This window comes from Octopus sinensis, linkage group LG18 (genome assembly GCF_006345805.1).
Source record: "Octopus sinensis linkage group LG18, ASM634580v1, whole genome shotgun sequence".
In the NCBI taxonomy this organism is placed as follows: Eukaryota; Metazoa; Mollusca; class Cephalopoda; order Octopoda; family Octopodidae; genus Octopus; species Octopus sinensis.
In genome coordinates, this window is record NC_043014.1 from 37,116,872 (window position 1) to 37,136,138 (window position 19,267).

At 37.1% G+C, this 19,267-nt stretch overlaps 1 protein-coding gene and 1 long non-coding RNA gene across 2 annotated transcripts in view; one reads left to right on the forward strand and one right to left on the reverse strand.

Annotated features, from left to right (window-relative positions):
• LOC115221755 (G patch domain-containing protein 1-like) overlaps positions 1 to 19,267 on the reverse strand; it is a 147,953-nt gene that overhangs the window by 58,379 nt on the left and 70,307 nt on the right. The window contains 1 exon segment of the mRNA XM_029791973.2: positions 110 to 268. Within this exon segment, the coding sequence (XP_029647833.2) occupies positions 110 to 268 (159 nt within the window).
• On the forward strand, positions 1,849 to 14,206 carry LOC118766991. Its single transcript, XR_005002911.1, has 3 exons — positions 1,849 to 2,060; positions 9,418 to 9,524; positions 14,057 to 14,206. It is a non-coding gene; the product is annotated as an uncharacterized LOC118766991 (long non-coding RNA).

Consider the following 19,267-nt stretch of genomic DNA (forward strand, 5'->3'; position numbering starts at 1 on the left):
CATGTTTTAAATGAATCAAAACGATCGAGAAGATGACAACATATGATTTTAGATTAGGTTTCCGCAAGGCCAAATTCTAGAGAGTACAATGTATTCATATTGTATTTACCGGGTAATACAGTGCCAATGGCTTCTCCCAAAACCACATATGAGTCGGTATCTTCGTCCGAGTCCGCCATGCTTTCGAACAGCAACAAAAACACGCCGCAGTCAGCAGTGAATGCTACCTGCATCTTCAATTGGCAGAAAATTCGTCTGGAAGCAGCCGCTGCATTACAAATTAAAGGTGCTTTCAACATTAGGTTATTTTCTTCTCGGTAACTGTAATAATTATTATAGTATAGTTGTCCTTTCAAAAAATATTTGGATCTTTTCGGTTTGAACGGCAGTTTTTTTAAAATAATTTCCACGTAACTAAACCCGGCAAAACAATTAGAAGCATTGGAAAAAAAAAAGCAAAACAACCTTAAGGACAGTCAAACATTTTTTTTTTTTTTCCAAAGTAGACCATTACCGGCGATAATTCACTTGTGTTTACTTTGAATAACTACGGCAAACTTCGTTAACCATTCAGCTATGCTCGTTCTCTTTCACCTGGAATTTAACCCCTGACCAACCCTAAATTATTAGACATTTTGGTCGTGGCCATCCCGCTTTGTTGTAAATCCAATACTGCATTGTTCAGTTTGACTTTAAAAAAAAATTCGGCTGCTATTTCTAACAGCTCGGTGGAAGATATCTCTTGACCGAAGTTGTACAAGGTCTGTATTTGCGCATTGTTTTCAGTTTCTCCAAAGAGCCAACTGAACTCTCGTCTTTAACTTCAGCTGAACAGTTCCCAGTCCCAAGACTGCCCTGGTCGTGCAGACCCGATCAAAGGAGTTTATTTTTAACCAGACGTAAAGTAACCCTTTACTTCATAGAAATGCTGTATTTCTACGTGGGGGAAATTTGGTTACTATAAGTTTACATTGAAGAGACTTGGTCGTTGACAGGAGCCTCATAAGTTAACACAGTGAACCATTTCATACGAGGCAATTAGTGTTATCTTCGTCTGTGATCTGTCACTGTACTACCCTTCCTCTATCTGCCTGGCAACTAAATTCTGACCCCACGTTGTTGGCTTGTCACCAGTAACCGATTTTCCTGTTGAAGCCTACAGTAAAATTACCTTGTTGGGGAGGGGTTAAGCCAATTTTTTAAAACTTTTTTTTGAATTTTCATGCTGCAGTTTGCCGTAGCTATTCAAAGTAAACACAAGTGAATTGTCGCCTGTAGTGGTCTACTTTGAAAAAAAAATGTTTGACTGGTTGTTTTGCTTTTTTTTCAATGCTTCTAATTGTTTTGTAACGGAAAAAAAAAAAACGCAATTGTCTTTAAAATAATATACACCGTATATCGTTGAAAAATATTTCCTAAGCTTCAGTAGGGGCTCGCTATTAACTTAGTTTTTGCAGTGTTGTGCCAATCAGCTCATTTGCATACGCAAGTCGCTGTAGGATCAACTACCTACGACTGGCTAGCGCGGATGCGCGCACCGGGTCCAGTCTACGCGACTAGTACCAAACAATAATATGCCTAAATCGGTCTAGAGTGGGATATGAGGGTACGTGTGGAGTGTGGGTCGTATTGTAAAAATTTGCGAAATATTTTTTCATAAAAGGATGCCCCAGCTAGTCGGAGGCTGTGATATAAATTGGGGAAAAAATCCTCGACACCAGTGCGTAATTGGTAATTAATTTATCGACCACGAAACGATGAAACATTGATCCCCCAGACAAAAGTATTAAGTCGATTCTATCGACACTAGTGCGAACTCACGAACGTGTATATATGCTTGTGTGTAATAAACTAGGTCGTTAAGAAAATCTCTGTTGGAGACGGCAGTTATATTTATACTGAGAGGTAATGTTTATCGCCATTTAAATGTGAGTGCCCTTCGAACAGACGATACTGCGCTTTGCACTCTATATTGCAAACAGAGATCGAACTATCTACTACTCTGGCTCGGAGATTCCTACACCGGTGACATAACAACAAAATTATGGGTGACGTTATTGGTAAGGTGTTAATTTTCTTAATTTAAACTTAATTTAAACTTTTTATGTAGCAATGGAATTATATGGTTAGTGTTTTTGGGTGGGCTCTTCTGCTAGTATATGTAATACTGGTTTTATATATGTACGAGGGGCGTTCAATAAGTAATGCCCCTGAGCCACTTCCCATAGCAGTAGAGCAACGAAACTTGGCACAGTTATTAGTCTTTTTCTACATAGGAACCACCCAGAGTTACGCATTTCTCCCATTGTTTGATGCAGCTCTGGAGACCGTTTTTGTAGAAGACCCCAGCTTGGTCCTCCAACCTGAACGTGACTTCAGAAATCAAGGCTGCATCATCTCGGAAACGCTTTCCTTTCAAAAACAACTTCATGACTGGGAAGAGGCGAAAATCAGAGGGTGCAAGGTCAAGAAAGTAGGGGAATGGGGGAGGAGTTCATAGCCATACGCCTGTGCTTCTGATCTGGCGACAAGCGAGTTGTGGACCGGAGCGTTGTCTTGCAGGAGGAGGATGCCTTTGCTGATCTTGCCCCGCCTCTTGATTTTGATAACTTCTCTTAATTTCCTCAAAAGTGAAGCATGATAGGCTCCTGCAATTGTGGTACCCTTTGCCAAGAAATCTGTCATCACTACTCCGTCCTGGTCCCAGAAGACTGTGAGCATGACCTTGCCAGCGGAGGGCTGCACCCTTGCCTTCTTTGGAGGAGGGGAGTCACGGTGCTTCCACTGCATTGACTGGGCTTTGGTCTCTGGATCATCGTGATGGACCCAGGTTTCATCCTGTGTAATCAGTCTTTTGAAAAATTTTGACTCATCTTCTTGGCACATCTCCAAATTCACCCTCGAGCACTCGACGCGTTCTTGCTTCTGGAAAGGCGTGAGCAACCTGGGAATCCATCTGGCAGACACCTTTTGCATATGCAAATGGTCATGAATGATAGTTTCCACAGACCCGGTACTAATCTTGACCTCATGGGCTATTGGCGAATAATTATGCGTCGATCTTCCAAAATGGCAGCCTCAACTTGACGGACAGATGCCTCATCAATGGCAGAAGGGACGACCAGATCTGGGAGCTGTTTCCACAGAGTTCCGACCATGTTTGAATTCACGATGCCAGCGTTTTACAAGGTCATATGATGGGGCATCATCACCATAAGTTACTTTCATTTCATCAAAAGTCTCCCGTGGTGTGCGTCCTTTCAAATACAAAAACCGGATCACTGCTCGACACTCAACAGGCTCCATTTCACACTTGACTCGGTTCAAACACCTGTAAATCAGAAACCACAATTAATTCAGAGCTGTAATTTGCCACTTACTCTATAGAGATATAAATGATTGCACATGCAAAATTTCAGCTAGATCAAACAAACAACTGCAAGTGGGTCAGAGGCATTACTTATTAAACGTCCCTCGTATGTTGATTCGCTAGCCTCTGCACGCATTTTTTTCTCTCCTTGTTTCTTTCTGTGTTTCTTTTCTGTGTATCTTTCTGTTGAAGAGCATAGGCTCGAAACGTAAAAGACTTGTTTTATTTATATTCCTGAGCGCCATACTAATACAATTGTTTGTTTGTATTCCACCTGCCTTCGTCTTTTGTTTATTTTCATAAAGCTTCCCGTTATATATATATATATATACGCGAGAAAGAAGCAACAAGAATGGATAGGTTTTTAGTACGATCGTTTCATACAAGGACAGGTTTTATTAAAAGTTGCAAAGATTACAGCATATAAACGAGTCCCGTACTCATCAGCTAAAATACATGTAAGTTCTCTAGACATCCTAGTGTTTGAGGCTATACTCATGAAGTAATGTAGATAATTAAACAGATTTCTAAAGTTCATTAAAGTTCTTTAAAGATGATGTACAGTCTTATCACAGAATTTTAAAAAAGTTTTGATAGCATCACAGAGAAGGTGACCTAATCCATATGAATTTCCATAGATATGATGAGGGATTATATACTCACAGAAGACAAATTTATCCATTGTTAATTACAACGAGGTGGGTCTCAATTCCTGCTTATTAGCATTACAGAGAGGGTGAATTTATCTTTGTATATATGCACAGATTCCAATGGTGTAGATGTAAATTTCCAGAGAAATGGAGATGAATTTCATATTCACAGGCGATAAATTTTACAATGGTTGAACACAATGAGGTAGGTATCAATCCTTGTTATATGATTAGGTATTTGCCACATTAATCACATTACTGCTATTCACAAGAGGCTGTAGCTACAGCCTCTTGTGAATAGCAGTAATGTGATTAATGTGGCAAATACCTAATCATATAACAAGGATTGATACCTACCTCATTGTGTTCAACCATTGTAAAATTTATCGCCTGTGAATATGAAATTCATCTCCATTTCTCTGGAAATTTACATCTACACCATTGGAATCTGTGCATATATACAAGGATAATTCACCCTCTCTGTAATGCTAATAAGCAGGAATTGAGACCCACCTCGTTGTAATTAACAATGGATAAATTTGTCTTCTGTGAGTATATAATCCCTCATCATATCTATGGAAATTCATATGGATTAGGTCACCTTCTCTGTGATGCTATCAAAACTTTTTTAAAATTCTGTGATAAGACTGTACATCATCTTTAAAGAACTTTAATGAACTTTAGAAATCTGTTTAATTATCTACATTACTTCATGAGTATAGCCTCAAACACTAGGATGTCTAGAGAACTTACATGTATTTTAGCTGATGAGTACGGGACTCGTTTATATGCTGTAATCTTTGCAACTTTTAATAAAACCTGTCCTTGTATGAAACGATCGTACTAAAAACCTATCCATTCTTGTTGCTTCTTTCTCGCTTATAATCACCCCACATTACTGTATTGTTAAATCAGTATAGTTTTTTTTGGTGCATCTAAGTTAGGTACCATATTCAAGTAAATTTTTCTAAAATTAACTTGAATCTTATTGCTCTTTGAATATATATATATATATATATATATATATATATATATATACGTTTATATATTTGTTGTGCAAGATTTTTTATGTGAAGTCGTGTGTTGAAACAGATATTGTTATATTTCGGAATTGGTCATTTTGCCAGTTTAGCCAATAAAAACACACGCACTATATATTTGGTGTTACTTAGCTTCAGTGTTATTTACTTTTTACATTAATCTTAATCTTATTTCGGCCAGAGCTCTTTCGTCACACTCCTGTGCCCGCATCAGTGGTCCTTTGTTCTTACTAAAAATAACAAAATAAGAATAAACAAAAACAACAAAAAAAACAAATTACATGAACGTATATAAACAGAAGATACAAATATTACAGGCATCCCCCCCACACACACTAAATAAACATAGACGCACATCTCTCTATATATAACGGCAGTTTGTCTGTGCGTGTTTCTGTGTGTCTGTTTGCTTGTACCCTCACCCTGACCACGGCTTTCAACCGATTCTGATGAAACTTGACACACACATAGCACAATGTCATAATTCAAAACTAACGCAGAGAAAATTTTGAAAAGTTCCCCCAGTTCTGAAAAAAATCGATAAATTCGACATGGGGTCAAGAATCAGAAACACAAACCGCAAACTGTCTAGGGGACGCAACTCCACCTTTTTTTACTCTCAAAAAAAATTTACCATCATTTTTTTCCATTTTTTTGCTATTTTTTGGCTATAACTCTCTAAAAATGCTTTATAGTTATTTCCCTTACAAACTTGAGCAACGCCGGGCGATACTGCTAGTAGAGATATAAGCATGCGCAAATGAAGACATACAATAGAAATACAAAATGGCTGACGGTTAGTAAGGAGAGACACAAACAAATAAGAAAGAAGAAAACAAAGGACCACTGATGCGGTCACAGGAGAGTGAAGAAAGAACTCTGGCCGAAATAAGATGAAGATTAATGTAAAAAATAAATGACACTGAAGCAAAGTAACACCAAATATAAATTTCCAAGCAGAAAACATAATCGAAGTTTATGCATCGCTAGTCAATGTTTTTTTTAACTAACCACTAAAGAGGAGAAAAGGAGGGACTATACAAAGCATTTTATGAATTTCAAAAGGAGGGACCATAGATAAAATCAGTTTTTGCTCTAAAACCACCTTTAAAAAGTGCTAAAAGTATATGATCAGTCTTTTTAAGATCTTTAGAACCCCAAAACAGTGGACATGGTGGGCCGTCACCCTGTCCTTTTTTTTTTTTTTTTTGCAGAAACCCACATCGCCGGGTCGGCGCTCCTTTAGAAACGCACCGCTCCAAGAAAATAAAATGCAATTTTAAAAAAAGCTTTTAAAATGGAAAATATGTACAAGATAAATGATGTAAGCAAAAAAATTAGAAAGATTCATCCATTTTTAAATATTTTATACTAAAAAATAAAACAGGAATGGGAAACGGGCACTGGTGAATACAAACACGTCGGACGATACAAGGGGCGGTAATTTACTTTTACCAATCAGGTATTATTAATGATACGAGGGAACCGACAATATCGTCTGCAAATTGTAAGAAGGCCGTTTCACAACCTGTCTCTTGAAATTCAATTTAGATTTCGACCGACGGATTTAAAAAATAATTTTTTGTAACTAAACACTTTCAAACTTCGGACACTGGTAGAATGTGTTTATAAAACATCAATTTCTCTTGGCTTTACTGAGAAAATTCTATAGTTTGTAAGATATTTGTTGTTGTTTTTTTCTGCAATTTCAACAAATCAATGACGTCTATTGAGGTGAAAACATTCTGTGCTATATGAATATGTTCCTCGTTTAAGAAACAGATTGGGTTTATTTACATTTCTGAAGAAAAAAAAGATACCCTTCCCCCCACCCCTAAAACATTGAAATGCAATAGATCGATACTAGGGTCATAATTATGGGTGACAATTTCATATGACACCGCTAGAAAAACTGCTGTTCAAACCGAAAAGATCCACGTCTTTTTTTCTTAGCATTTTAGAGAACAACTTATATTTACGAAGTTATTTCACGTTAAAGTTGTCCTATTTCGGCAATTTCAACCAATCAATGATGTGTATTCAGCTGAATAAAATTACTGCTGTTGATTGTCAACAACAACTATCGGCGGTGTATTTTTCTTTGTCACATTTATGACATCGTTCGTGCATTGTAGAAAGGAAAAATAGCAGGAACACGAATCTCCGAACAAATAATAATAATAATTTATTTTCGCCGAAATAAGCATTTCATCTCTGGATATCGGTAGCCTAGGCGCCTGGGGTGGAAACAGCAGAGTCGGTTTAAATCACAATTGTTGAAAGCATTCTTCACAGCTCACCAAGTCTATTTGCCTTCACAAAGAGCTTGTCTGGTCACGTCTGTTTCTCTCGACAGCAGGAAGCAAAAATAAAGAATAGTGGTAAAAGCTAGCTACTGCTGATTACTGCGCATGTGCATAAGGGACTTCCGGCTGGCCTTCCGGAAGACACTAATCCTTTCACATGCACTGATGAACATCCCAAAATGGCGCCTGAAACCTGGCGTCACTACAAGGCTCCCCATTGAGTGTGGAGCACGAGAATATAAAGATTGTAGTGGCACCAGAAACAAGATGGCTACTGATCACCCACAAGATGTGTGTACTACTTAAGAAGAGTGGTCCCGGTGTGTGCACTTGTGTACTCGCCATCCGCGCTAACTAGTCGTGACTAGTCGATCCCTACAACGACTATGTAGCAAAGTAAATAAAACACAAAATAAATAATTTTTTTACACAAAGTAAATAAAACACAAAGGATCTTTTCCTTTCGAACGGCAGTTTGTAACATAATTTCTAGGTAACTAAAAAGTTTTAAACTTCGTATACTGGTAGAATGTGTTTATAAAACAACATTTTCTCTTGGTTTTATTGAGAAAATTCTATTGTTTGTAAGATATTTCATCTGAAAATCCGAGCATTTCAGCAATTTTAACCAATCGATTACCTCCATTGAACTAAAATCATTTGCTGCGTCTAAAACTGAGACAACATCCTGTCACTAACCCTAACTTTTTGTTTCTTAATTGTTAAATCAATTTAATTGTTACACGTGTAAAAAAAACCGAAAGCAGTGGAAAATAATTAAAACAATTAACAAACAAAATAATTCTATAATTTTATACACGCGCTTTCTGTATGTATACGGAAAGCGTGTGTATAAAATTATAGAATTATTTTGTTTGTTAATTGTTTAAATTATTTTCCATTGCTTTTGTTTTTTTTTACACGTGTAACAATTAAATTGATTTAACAATTAAGAAAAAAAAACATTTAGGGTTAGGTTGAGGGTTAGTGACAGGATGTTGTCTCAGTTTTAGACGCAGCAAATGATTTTAGCTCAAAAGAGAGCATAGGATTGGTTAAAATTTGAAAAATTAAACTATGTTAAACAAACAAATTACAATTTTCTCAAGAAAGCCAAGAGAAAAAAAATGTTTTATTTTGACTCATTCTACCAGTATACGAAGTTTTAAAGTGTTTAGTTAACTAGAAATTGTCTGCCGTTCAAAAGGAAAAGATCCAACACAAAAACACAAAGTAAATAATTTTTTTAAACAAAATAAATAAAACACAAAGTAAGGATCGACTAGTCACGACTAGCTAGCGCAGATGTGTGAGTATGAGAGTGCACACACCGAGACCACTCTTCTTAAGTAGTACCCAAGATGTGGCACAAAATATGATAACTCAAAAAGAAATGTAATTACAATATAAATGAGCATGCACAAAAAAAATTTTTTTGTTCCAAAATGTTCAATAACAAAATATTGATTTGTCCAGTACACATGAGAACGGTATCGAAATTGATCAAGAATGTAGTTGTTTATTACTATTTCCATCACCTTTGAGAAACTGGAATTAGTTATAGTTGTTGATAAAGTTGTTGTCGTTATGTATCCATAGGTAGGTCCTCTTCAAACAGATCTACAGCATGAAGGCAGTCAGTTGATTGAATAACTTATGCTCTTTAGATCCATAGCTCAAAATTTACTATGTCCAAACCTAGCTGATTTATAATTCACAGATCCACAGCTCAAGACATACAATGTCTCCATTGCTCTGATCAGCAATACTGAGTATTCCACCATGCAAGAGTTAATTGTAACCAGGCCGACTGTAGAAAGCAGAGTAACTCACCTAACTTACAGGCAAAATACTTTGGTTAATTGTTTTTTTAGTATTAAGAAGAATATCCAACTACAAATAAGAGCTGCTTTAGAAAGTCTGAAGTTTTCAATGTTTATGTAGTTTCATGTTAGGACAATGTAAAAACTATTACAGTTTTTACATATTGTTGTTGAGCTCATTTTATCAGTTTCTTTCAACTCTTTATTTTTGTTTCTTTCTCTTACCAGGTCGGGATATTGAAGGTAATACTTATACTCAGTATGATATTTTATATGAGCTTATTCAGGGTGATAGTAGATGGATTAAACAATGTTTTACACAAAATCCACGTTTGGTAAGCTGCTCCTTTATTGTTTTCCCCTAATGCATCTATTTATTATTTTATTTTTATGATCAGGTTCACTTCCACCACATGGAACATTGGGCAATTGTCTTTTTGCTATAGCCCTAGAGCAATCAAATCCTTGTGAGTGGATTTAGTAGACAGAAACTGAAAGACACCCATCCCAATATGTATGTGTGTTTGTGGTTTGTATGCATATATGTGTGCATGTTTGTATCTGGACAACAGTTGTAAACAAATAGTTGTTAGTGAATCTTACCATATTTGAAGCAGTGTCCTTCATTCCCTATCTTTCATCTTTTGACATCTATTGTCCATGCTGACATGGGTTCTTCTTTATAGACCTATACAGCTATCAGGAAACTTGCCACCAAACATGGGCATTTTGAACACAGAGTGGTGCTTTCTGTCTAGTGGACTTACAAAGGGATAATTCCCTACGAGTTCCAGATGGCCAAACCATTGTTACTAACCTATACTCCAAACAGCTGGAGCAGATGTATGCCATTGTATGATAGAAATACCTAGCATTGGTTAAACGACAGTGAGCTTTCCTGCAACAAGACAATGCAGGACCTCACACCACTTGAACAAGCTAGAATAAATTCTAGGAATTAGAGGGAATTGAACTGATTCCACATCCAGCTTACAGTTTGGACCCAGCTCCCTCAGATTTATTACATTTTTTGCTATCCTGAAAGTGCATTCTGCCATCCTAAATATCTCCTTAGGCAAAGCTATGCTGGACAAATGAATTGTGGCTCTTGTCTATAATTTCAGCTAACAAACTAATTGCTGATACATGCTGATATCTACCAAGTGATAATAAATCACAATATGCGCAGTGAAGAACAAGAAACAGAATGATAAGACATATATTCATTCTTAATACATTCTGGCCGATTCCAGTTTCAATATAGAAATCACAGTTGTATTTCATTGTTGAAGAACTCACTGCAAATGAGTGTGTGTTCATAACAAAAAAAATTAAATTGTAACTAAATTGTCTGCTTGAATTGTACTATCCTACTTACATTGATTTTAAGAGAAGCTATGAATACTCATTAATTATCAGTTTCATAATTAAATAAATAGCTTCACTAACCTTTTTGAAAGATCAGATCATTATGAAGTTATAATTTTCACAAGTTCAGCTGCTTCATTTTCTATAAAGAAGCTTTCCCCGACTCTCTTTCTCTTTGTTGTATACCTTCCCTTTGCATCTAATTTATCTCCTACTGTTCTGATCTTTCTTTTAATATTTTTCCTCATTATCTCACACCCTCTCATATTTAGCAATTTTGACATGCTTTCACTTTAATCTCTGCAGATTCTTCGAAACAGTGTATGTGGTCTAAGTTACCTGTCTATTGCTTGTCGGCTGGGTGACATAGCTACAGTGAAATTGCTGATAGAAAACAATGATCAATGCAATGTAAATGCATCTGATAAAAAAGGCTTTACACCGTTACATTATACTGTGCTTGGGTAAGTTTAGAAGTATTTAAGATCTCCAGATCTATGTTGTTTCAAAATTGGCTTGAATGAAAGAAAGATTAAATATGCAAAGATGACATAGTAGGAATATGATATGGTAATATATATTCAACAGGACACATCAATACAGGCATTCATCATCATTATCACCATTATCATTTTCCATGCTAGCACTAGTCAAATGGTTTGACAGGAACTGGCAAGCCAGAGGAGTGTGCCAAGCCCTACTGACAGCTTTGGTATGGCTTCTGCAGCTGGATGCACTTCCTAACGCCTAACCTGAAGGAGAGGGGCTCACTGAGGGGCCTGCAAAACTTGAGCTAGCATGAAAACTGAATCAAACAATACATGTAACTCTCACTAAATGTGTTGAGTGCCCTTTTCCCTCATTTGGCCACTCATATATTATGTCTCTTCTATTTTTTAATTAATATAAACCTTCCACTAGGAGGGAGCCAGTTTCTAACAAAGATACAAGGCTCCATCTCTGGGATGTAGTTAACACAGACAAATTCACATTTGGAACTTGAGAGAAGTCTTGCATATTTTTATTGTTCCACTCACAGATTGCACCTGTAATGTACGAATTAGCTGGTTGATTTCCCTTTCTGAAAATCCCAGTTTATCTAGATTCTCCTATAAGCATTTACTAACAAAACCTAGTGCTCCAATTATTATTGGTATGAATATGAATTCATAGTCTGGATATAGAAGCTGGGGGTTTCGAAGCAGTTGTCCATAGATATCCTCTTTTTCTTTGATTTTCAAAGAGATATTTATATCTGCAGAGCAGCTGACCTCTATGATGGTATTTACCTTTACCCCTCTGTCCCAAACAACAATGTACAGCCTGTTATGTTTATATTTGACAGCTGTTTGATGGGAATATTCCACTAGTATTCCTTGAATTGGTGTTTATGAATATACTCCATAACAGAGGGATTTTTAAAGTTTATTTCAGGACAGTCTTTTTTGTGGATGGCATAGTATATTGTTTGAGCAATAACATAGTGCCACATAGGAAGGTAGCACTGTGACGACATTTTAGGACAGCTGCTAATAACATGTGTGATGTCTTCTACAGAAACATTTACATAGCCTACACATATGGTTGCACCTTGGGATTACAAGAACGTCACTGTTTTTCTTGTTCACCAGGTACTTTGTGGCAACATACATGCATGGGTGGAAAATAAAACACACATTTAGATCAGTCAAATATGCTTGGGACATATCTAATCTGTAGTAAAGAATTTTCACTGCAGTTTGCAGTAGCAAAATATTTTCTGAAAATGTTAACCAACACATACCCTTATTATAAGTACGTTGACAATAAAAAGCTCACACGCACATACTAATCAAAAGTTATGTCCCTTGTTTTGGAAACTTCATAAGCAACATGCCTATTTATACATTTAATTCCAAATAGATTAACACATGTCCCTTACTTGTAATGGAAGAATCACCTAAAGCTATGATGAGCTGAATGACAGCACAAACCTGATCTCAGTCAGTTAAATGTAATTTTTCTTCTATTATAAAATAAATCTCTTATGCAAAAATTTAATCACTGAGACTTTTTTCACACAGAAAACTTGAATTAAAATGTGATTTTTTTCCTCTCTCTCAAACCCACCACATGAATACACAAACTAATATGTTTTCAGTAAAACTATTACATGAAACATGGGCTGTGACTGCAGAAGACATATGAAAGCTTGAAAGAAATGAAGCTAATATGTTTTGCTGGATATGCAATGTCAGTAAGCACATATGACAGAGTGTAAGCATCTTGAGGGAAAAATTGGGCATAAGAGGCATCAGATGTGCAGGAGAGAAGATTGCACTGGTATGGTCATGTGATGCATATGGACGGGGATAGTCGTGTAAAGAAGTGCTGATTTCTAACTATGGAGGGATCCTGTGGAAGAGGTAGACCTAGAAAGACAGCGATGGTGTTGAGTGACTTAGAATGTCCTCAACACCACCATTCTTTCCTCTAAGTTTTTTAGTCATTGCTTGGGTGGGATGATTTCCCACTCTTACGCAGTGTTCAATTTCTTTGCCATGCTTTGAAGAAAAAGTTCAGGAAACAGTTCAAAACAACAAAAGTCCAAACAAAGTCAAAAAACACTTTGAAGGAAGACAAAAAGAGCAGAAAGACAAAGAAGAGAAAATGAAAGAAGGAAGACTGTTCAAAACATGGAAACACACAATTCCGGCCAACCGGTACTCCTGGCCAAAAGGTACTCCAAAGGTACTCCAAAAGTGAACAGGGACACAGCAGCAGGAACAGAATTTCAAAAAAATCCACCACAAACTGGTAAAAATTCAAAAAATTCAAAACTTCACAATTTTTGGAGGCGGGATACGTCCTCAAAACAGCACTCTTCTCACATCTAAGTGAGACACTTAGCGCAACTATAGGCAGACAAATGCCTTGGAATCCAGTGGGGATTTCTTGTTAAAGAAAAATGAACAAACCTCTACTGAATCCCAAAAAACAAATGTCTTACCTTATAGTCACGCCTTCTCAGTTCTTCAGTGCAAGACTGCGGCAAAGCAACGTCTTAACAACACCAGTGCAAAAGTAGAACTAACTAACTATATAGTTTTATTCTTTTACTTGTCTCAGTCATTTGGCTCTGGTCATGCTGGAGCTCTACTTTGAAGGGTTTTAGTTGAACAAATGGTAATGGGGGAAAAAACACAGACACACACACACACACTCTTCTTTCCGTTTCTGTCTACCAAATCCACTCACAAGGCTTCGGTCAGCTTGAGACTATAGTAGAAGACACTTGCCCAAAGTGTTACATAGTGAAACTAAACCCAGAACCGTGTAGTTGGTCAGCAAGCTTCTTACCACATAGCCACACCTGCACCTATATATATATATGTGTATATGTGCATATATATATATATATATATATATATACACTCACACACACTATAGAATCCTGTAAATCTATATTTAATCTCATTGTCTTTGACTTATATATTTTTACAATTTCTGTAACTTTCAGCAACCATCTTGAGGTGATGAGCTTAATGCTGAACTATGGGGCTAATGTCAATATACAAAATGATGAAGGTCATAGTCCACTATGTCTGGCCATTATTATGAACTATATAAATCTGGTTAAGCCGTTACTTGAAGCTGCAAGAGACAGTGTTAAGGTGAGTCAATATATATTATCATCATCATCCTCATATGTCTACTTTCTCTGCTGGCATGCATTGAATGGGTTGACTGACTGGAACAGCTCTGAGAAACTCATACCTCCTAACATAAAACACTTTAATGAGCACATTGTTTCCAGGTACCATCACTGTAAAGGTTGCTGTACCCTTGACAAGGCAAGTGAACCTGCTTAACCCTGCATTCTCACTGCTTCATTTGACAACTATACAGAACATAGGTCTGTTAAGAACCCTTGAATTTCTAAGGTCAGATCTTAACCCAGTTTCTTTGGCATATAGGTGTCTAACATCACAATACAGTTCATCCCTGTATGGGATGCTGGTCTGTTGCATGGTTAACTTACCAACTATAGCTGGAGCTAAGTGGTGTGGAGCAGCATGAAATGAAGTGTTTTGCTCAAGAATGCAACATATGCATGGTTTGGAAATTGAAACCACAATCTTACAATTGTGTGTGTAACACACTCACCACTTGGCCATGAACCTTCTCTGTGCAGAATGCACTCAATACTTTTGTGTAGCACTACCACAAGGGTGGTTATTTTGTAAGGGAGAGTTAAACAAAGGGAGAGTAATGACTTCATGTGGAATAGGGAGAGAAATTGAAGTATGATGTGAGGAAGAGATTTGTCGTTATGAGAAGATGGTAGCGGGTAGAGTAACAGAGGGGACGGTGCAAGTAGGTTGTATTGGAAAAAGCAGACAAAAGGGAAAGGAAAAAGAGTTTAGTCTGGCATACGTACATACTTGTGCTCACCTTAAAATATGTATGTATCTAAATTTTGTACGACTCTTACTCTGTCTATTAGTCCCCCTTTTATTATTTTTTTTTACTTGCTCCTCCTCTTTCTCATATTTCTTGGCCCTCTCTTTCTTTAACTCCCACTATTTCCCACTCATTTATCTCCCCTGTACCTTTCTCTTTTTTTTTCTAATTCTTCAATCCCACTGCCTTCCAGTGCAATTGTTACCAGCATTGCCTTACTGGCACCTGTGACTGGTGTTCAGCCAGCCACAATCTTTCCTTTTTGGTCTGATTGCTGACCACCAACACCCCTTATGTCCATCTCCTATGTTCCTGCCTTTAGGCTTTCACTTCATACACGCCAGCTCATTTGGATTTGTTCTCAGTTGAAAGACACCTGTTGTTATTTTCTTGCTGTTTGTATTCGTAATTGTGTACCATGTTTTCCGTTTTTTGTCTTTTTGTGAACCATATTCTCCGTCTTTTGTTGCTGTACATGTTTGCTAGCTTTTTTACAAAGGGATCTAATGCTCTTAGTTTAGACTTTTTTGGGGGCAACCAGATCAAACCATCTCAAGTGTAACTGCCCAAAATCGTTGTGACTTCTGGTACTTGACTGAAGAAAGAAGGCCACGAATGACCCATCTTTTTTGGCCTGTCTTTCTAATTGTTGTTTCTCTCGTCTGCCTCTTTGTATCGTCTATCTGTCCGAATGTTTTATTGTCCTCTACTCATTCCTTGGCAATACCTAGCCATATATACATATATGTGTGTGTGTGTGTTATGCAAATAAGAAGATAATATTTTTTCAAATGCAGAATTGCTGTTAGAACAACAGAAATACTGTGTAAATTACCCTCACAACACAGAAAAAATTGTCAACAACCAGCCATGGGACTCAAACCCACATCCCTCAAAGACTCCAGCTGATTGTTTTACCATGAAGCTAAACTGCCTGCTAATGAATTCACCACTGAATTTAGATGCTAAACACTTTAGCTGTATGGAACAACCATGTGCATATAAATGTAAAGAAATATTAGTTCTTTTGTTAGAAGCACCGAAAATATGTATTCTATGATACAAATAAGATATTTTTTCAAATGCAGAAATATTGGGTTAAATTACCCTTACAAGGTGTATATACATTCAGAGTTTTGGGATAAAGCTTTCAGAAATAAGCCATTAAGTCAACTATTGATTCTGTGAAATATTCACGGGACCTGCTGTTGTACTTGTCTCCTTTCATACAAATATGTATGTATATATGCTTGTATATCTGCAGGTGTAGGTGTGTTTGACAGACAGGAGGGTGTATTTGTGTACATATCTATATACATAGCCCTATACATACATAACTCATAGGTATATTCAAGATTTTGTGGCGAATGTGAATGTGTTTATGGTTTATGTTTTGTGTATGTGTTTTTATTTGTATAAACGTCTATATATATATGCGAGGATGATTTTGACTACGCATTTATACGTATGTGTGTATATTTGTACATATGTATACATGTGTGGTTTTGTGTATCTGCATATGTATGTGCATGTGCATATAGAGATGTGTACATGAACATAATGATGCGTGCATGGGCACATATAGGTGTGTATGTGTGTGCGTATGTGTATGTATATAGGTGTACATATGCAGATTCAATGAACGAAGTTTTACTTTCACTATGCCTATTGGAGTAACTTCCCTTTATTCATCATTTTTTTTTTTCACATAGCGTTTTTGTCTTAATAACTGATGATATGCCAGAGCATGCTTCAACCCCGGCATCCGAAACTCTATATATTCATTTACTCATTTACTTGTTTCAGTCATTTGACTGTGGCCATGCTGGAGCACCGGCTTTATTCGAGGAAATCGACCCCAGGACTTATTCTTCGTAAGCCTAGTACTTATTCTATCGGTCTCTTTTGCCGAACCGCTAAGTTTCGGAGACGTAAACACACCAGCATCAGTTGTCAAGCGATGTTGGGTGGGGGAACAAACACAACACACAAACATACACATATATATATATACATATATACGACGGGCTTCTTTCAGTTTCTGCCTACCAAATCCACACACAAGGCTTTGGTCGGCCCATGGCTATAGTAGAAGACATTTGCCCAAGGTGCCACGCAGTGGGACTGAACCCAGAACCATGTGGTTGTTAAGCAAGCTACTTACCACACAGCCACTCCTACGCCTGGAGTATATATATATATATATGTGTGTATATCTCTAGCTATCTCTCTATCACTCTCTCTCTCTGTATATATATATATATATATATATATATATATATATTATATATATATATATATATAATATATATATATATATATATATATATATATATATACACATTACGTTATGTTATATAATTAGGGTTCAGTAAAATAATTTACTTTACCACACACTGAACTTTTAGAAATAGCAGCCAAAAAATCTTAGCTATTTCTTCTACTATAAGAACAATCTCCCAGACAATGTATACTCAAAAATAATTCACGCAGGTATGGAGGGAAAAATAACAAAAGATCACATGTACATTAATATTACTTAAGAACGTACGTTTCTAGATTAGTTGAATTTAAAGATCAACATTTCCTTCGTCAGCTCAAAGATTTCTTAGATTTGGATTTGAGAGCACTAAAGTACGAATGAGGCTTTGCATTCATCCCGCTTCCACCCACGTGAGTTATAGAGTAAACAAATTCCTATAGAGAGAACTGTAGTTGAAAAACAGGGAGAGAGAATTATATTATCAATAATAAGAGTTCAGTGTGTGGTGAAGTAAATTATTTTACTGAACCCTAATTATATAACGTAATGTTTTGTGGCACTTTGGGTAGGTGTCTTCTACTATAGCCCCGAGCCAACCGAAGCTTTGTGATTGAATTCGGTAGGTGGAAGTTACTGCCGTGTGTGTATGTGTGCGTATAGCTGCTCAGTGCCTCTCCGAAAGAGAGAGAGGGAATGTTTTAAATATACCTTAAATGGTCCTCTTACATACTGAACACTACTTGGTAAAATTAATTAATAATTAATTGATTTTACCCTTTTATTATTGATAATATAATTCTCTATCCCTGTTTTTCAACTACAGTTCTCTCTGTAGGAATTTTTTTACTCTATAACTCACGTGGGTGGAAGCGGGATGAATGCAAAGCCTCATTCTCCAAAGGTCTTAGTCACTTGTCATTACCTCCGTGAGGCCCAACATTCGATGGTCATGCTTCACCAGCTCATGCCATGTCTTGCTCGGTCTACATCTTCCACAGGTTAGGGTGTGACATGTCACAAAGCTATCCTCATTCATATGCAGCACATGACTATACCAGTGCAGCCATCTCTCTTGCACACTACGTTTGATGCTTCTTAAGTCCAACCTTTCTCTCAGGGTGCTTGCACTTGGTTGTGTATGCACACTCACATTACATATCCAGTGGAGCATAGTAGCTTCATTTCTTTCAAGCCTATGCATGTCTGCAGTAGTCTCAGCTCATGTTTGACTGCTATGTAGCATGGCTGTTTGTGCACAGGCATTATACAATCTAAATTCCACTCTGAGGAAGAGGCCCTTTGTTACCAGCAGATGTAGGAACTCACTGAACTTTGGTCAGGCTATTCTTATTCTAGCAGCTACACTCTCAGAGTATCCATCCCTGCTTCTGACTTGGTCACCTAGGTAATGGAAGCTATCAACTACTTCTAGTTTTTCTCCTTGCATATGAAGGGAGTTTTCTGTACTTCTTCGGTGTTTATTGCACCTGTGCATCTTCCACACACAAAAACTATCTTCCCATTTAACCTTCCTTTGATATTGCTGCAGCTTACATGTGTCCATAGCTTATACCTGATATATCTTATGGCGTTTCTACCTATACCTTTTCTACAGCAGGGCCATCTACCTGAAGGGATTTGTGATTTGTTTGCCTTCCTACTTACTAAGACATTGGTTTTTGCTAGATCCTTTTGATTCTAGACCTTGCTTCCACACTTGAAATGTCTTCTTTAGTTCTGGTAGTGACTCAGAGTTTAGAGCAAGATAATCAGCATAGAGGCAGGGCAGCCTGTCTTGAATTCCTCTATTATTGCCTGGAGGACTATGATGAATAAGATGGGGTTTAGGACTGATCCTTGGTGAACCCCTACTTCTACCCAGAATTCTTTCCTATACTCATTGACAACTTTCACCTTACTGACAGCATCCCTGTGCTTGAATTATACAGCTCTTACCAATCAATCGCCTATCCCTAGTTTCCGCAGTGACCACCAGATAAGAGA